Source organism: Cibotium barometz, chromosome 49, assembly GCF_041138505.1.
Source record: "Cibotium barometz isolate CiBa-2024 chromosome 49, ASM4113850v1, whole genome shotgun sequence".
In the NCBI taxonomy this organism is placed as follows: domain Eukaryota; kingdom Viridiplantae; phylum Streptophyta; class Polypodiopsida; order Cyatheales; family Cibotiaceae; genus Cibotium; species Cibotium barometz.
Window position 1 is genome coordinate 37850373 of NC_141094.1, and position 3827 is coordinate 37854199.

At 45.4% G+C, this 3827-nt stretch overlaps 1 protein-coding gene across 1 annotated transcript; it reads right to left on the reverse strand.

Moving 5' to 3' along the window:
• Nucleotides 1–710: 710 nt before the first annotated feature.
• On the reverse strand, nucleotides 711–3137 carry LOC147610545 (threonine synthase, chloroplastic-like). The gene has a single exon (XM_086786085.1). It carries the CDS (start codon nucleotides 2879–2881, stop codon nucleotides 1175–1177), a length of 1707 nt encoding a protein of 568 aa, XP_086642211.1. The 5' UTR covers nucleotides 2882–3137; the 3' UTR covers nucleotides 711–1174.
• Nucleotides 3138–3827: the final 690 nt, after the last annotated feature.

The window sequence follows — 3827 nt, forward strand, 5'->3', positions numbered from 1 at the left end:
TACGACTAAAACAATTGTTTTTTCCTAAAGAGGTTGTAAACCTGATCAATCAATTAATGTAAATGCTTATCTTTGGACAAAAGCCTACACACACTGTACCCATGAACAAATGCCTAGCCATCAATCGCAAATAAGCATTCTCGTGACCCTCACATTTGTAGTAGTTCATAATTATAGAGGTTAAAAAGGGAGGAACACACCTGCCCATCCCTCGGGACAGAGGATCTCCCCTGTCTAACGCCCGCCCATTACAGATGGGTGGAGTAGACGTCTGTACAGACTTACATTTCCAATCTGAGGCTCCATCTCCAGTATGCTGGAATTGTCATTAACTCCCCATGTACTGCTGTCAGTTGTCTTGAACCGGCTTTTCTAAAACCAAGTCAAAGACAGCTAAAAATTGCTAGTACACTTGATAGTGAAACAAGTTGAAGGCAGCTACAAATTGCCATTACAAACACACAAATTATATCTGTTTCTCCAGAACTTGGTTGAACTTATCATGATTTGCAAAACTAGTGCAGTTACAGGTACCATCCTCGCATTGTGCACAGGCAAGTTGCCTGATCATAAAGGGATTCACCTCCCAGGGTGAGGGCTTTCAATTCCAGCCAGTCTACACCCACTGTTGCACACGTCCCACCAAAAAACATGGCTCTCGATCACAATGTACAAAGTCATGTCCCAAAAAAGTCAGAGACCCAAAACGATACACGGCTCATGAGTCCCCAAGTTCATAATAAGATTGCCAAATACATCATGCCCAAGTTCTCATTACCTCCATCCAACAGAAAGAGAAAAACAGGAACATCTACATAATACTTAGCACCTCCATAGCATCTCAAAGCTCTTTCCAAATTCACATCACTCACATTGTATGCTACAATAAAATCTCATTTGGAAATCACATATTGATGGAGACAGTTCCTAAAAAGAAAGATGATATAATGGGAAATCTAAAGCAGTTAAATCTCAGTCTTATGTAGTCATAGGAATAACACTAAACAAAAAAACTCCCGTAGCATAGAACGCTAGGCCTTTGATGCCGCTGCTTCTCAAGCGAAACTCGCACTGATCTGCTTTAAATATGGCATAGAGATGGGTGCTGTCTTTGTTTACACAGCACTCACCCATCCCAAGCCTCTTTGCCGACAATAAGAGACTCTGGAACTCTTCACACCTGTCCACCCAGCTTACTCCTCAAAGCATCCATGACAGAACCCAAATCAGCCTTTACTTCTACAGGGGGGTTCGCAAATTTGGATTGCAGTTCAGGAATTTCCTTGGAATGATAGGCAATCTTTGACTGAGTGAACTTCAATCCATGTGCTGTACTCACAACAACTGTCCGGTCTGTAGGCCCAATCACATTCTTCTCGCGTAATTTCATCAAGGCAGACAGTGCAACACCTGTGTGTGGACACGTGAACATGCCGGTCATGTCAGCCAGTGCAGCAGCATCCATAAGCTCCTCTTCAGTGGCCTCTTCCACAATGCCATCAGAATTCTTAAGCGCATACACGGCACGATTAATGGACACTGGGTCACCAATTTGAATGGCCGATGCAAAGGTAGGGCTAGCCTTCACAGGTGTAAAATTTTTCCAGCCAGCTTTGTAGTGAAGGTACAATGGATTTGCATTGGCAGCCTGTGCACACACCAATCTAGGGATTCGGTTTGTCAAACCAAGTTCTTTGCACATGACAAAACCTTTATAGAATGCATAGATGTTTCCAAGGTTGCCCCCAGGCACTATAACCCAGTCAGGAACCTCCCAGTCGAACTGCTGGCAAATCTCTATGGCTGCTGTTTTCTGGCCTTCCAGCCGAAGGCTGTTGAGAGAATTGGCCAGATAAATGGGCACCTGTTCGGTCACATCCCGGATAAGCCGCATACATCCATCGAAGTCAGTGTCAAGGCTTAAGACAACGGCTCCATTGGCAATAGGTTGTACCAGCTGTGCAATGGAAATCTTATTTGCAGGCAGGAAGACAATGGCAGGGATACCTGCCGCAGCACAATAGGCCGAGAGGGCCGCCGATGTATCACCGGTTGAAGCACACCCAACACCAATGAGGTTCTTATTCATCTTCTTGAGCCTGTTCACTTGGCTGACCAACACCGTCATGCCGAGGTCCTTGAAGCTCCCAGTGTGGCTAATACCACAGTGTTTTACCCACAGATCATTCATGTTAAGCATCTCCTTGCCAAATCTTTCAGCCCAGAAGAGGTTAGAATTGCCCTCAAAAGCACTAACAATGTCATCATTATCAATCTCAGGGAGCACCCACTCCTTCTTACTCCAGACACCAGACCCAAAAGGCCATGTGGTTTTGCCTACTCTAGAATCAAACAAAGCTTTCCAGTACTTACCATCAAATTTCTTCAGAGCTTCCAAGTCATGCTGAACATCAAGGAGTTTTCCATCCTTACTTCTGTAGATAATCTCATCTAAAGAGTAGTTCTCATCAGTAGGGTCATAAGGGCTGAAGGGGACATACTTGGCCGAGAAAGTGGTGGGCGGCTTTGACAAGCCATGGCGCCTGGCTTCATCTTTGATACTGTCTTTGCCCTTCTTTCTGCCTGCATTTGAAGAAGATCCATCTGCACATCGGGGCATGGCAACATCTGGTGAAGGTGGGTTCTGCTCTGTTTGAGGCAGCCTGTTGCCAATGGTGGCCTCGAGCCTCAACCCGCTCCATCTGGGCTCTCTGCTAACCCCTAAAACCACTGGGTTGGCCCTTCTGCATTCTCTCCAGCTAGGGTACCCTAGAGATCCGCCATGGACACCCTCGTGCTTCGTTGAAAAGAGAGAGGCGCTCTTCTGTAGATGACCCACTGCAGCAGCAGCAGCAGATTGGCTCAGCACTGCACCTGCCATTGAATGATGCAGACCAAGCAAGAATCATGGAGGAGGTAACACGGCAGAAGAAAAAGCACTGTGTGTAACCAAAGGCTAATAGCACATGGGCACCCAAGTGTGTAAACTCCCTGTGAACACCCCACCAGCATTGTCCTTGAATGGAGAGGGTATTAGGCCTTAACACCCAACATGTTTGATGTCCAACAAAGAGAAGATCATGATTACATGACAAGCTAAGATGTGTTGATGAAAGCATTTAGTACACTTTTTGAACCTCCAACCTCACAATTCTAAAACTATTGTGCTTGTGATAGCGGTTTTTTCTAAGACCAAAAAAAAAAGCTCAGTTAAGAAAAATAAAACTATAGCACACATATGAACATTGCAAACGATCATTTCTAGCACAGTAGGTTGTCAAATAGCATGAAACCTAGTCTTATGAAAACCTCTCACAAAAACCGCCATATAACCACTATGCAAATGATACCAACTCTCAAAGTTCAAAACCCCAAGCAAAAATTGAGACAAAGACATGGAGACGGAGAGAGAGAGAGAGAGAGAGAGAGAGAGAGAGAGAGAGACCAACCTCTTCAACTACCTTGAATGCTAGTCTCCCCGATCGTCGTTTGTTGTCAACTCAGTTGACCGCCGACTCCATTGACCACCTAGCCCTTTGACCTCTTCGATCTCGTCGATCCCCTTTGACCTCTCTGACTTCTTCAATCTCTTTGGCCACACCACACCGCCGATCCCCTCGAACTTCTCTGACACCAATTCACTCCGACCTTTTCAATCATTGAGTCCATTGGCAGGCCGTGGGTACTAACCTTGTACATGGCCACACTTAGCTATGCGATAATTATTGCACTCGCATCTCTCTCCCTTTCCCAAAGCGAGTATAGATCTCTCTCAAGTGTGATCTTCTTTTTCTTGGTGATCTATCTTAGTCGTCTCCTCATTCTCG

Excerpts from the sequence above, each read along its gene's own strand:
- LOC147610545 (XM_086786085.1), bottom strand. The coding sequence starts at position 2,881 with ATGGCAGGTGCAGTGCTGAGCCAATCTGCTGCTGCTGCTGCAGTGGGT.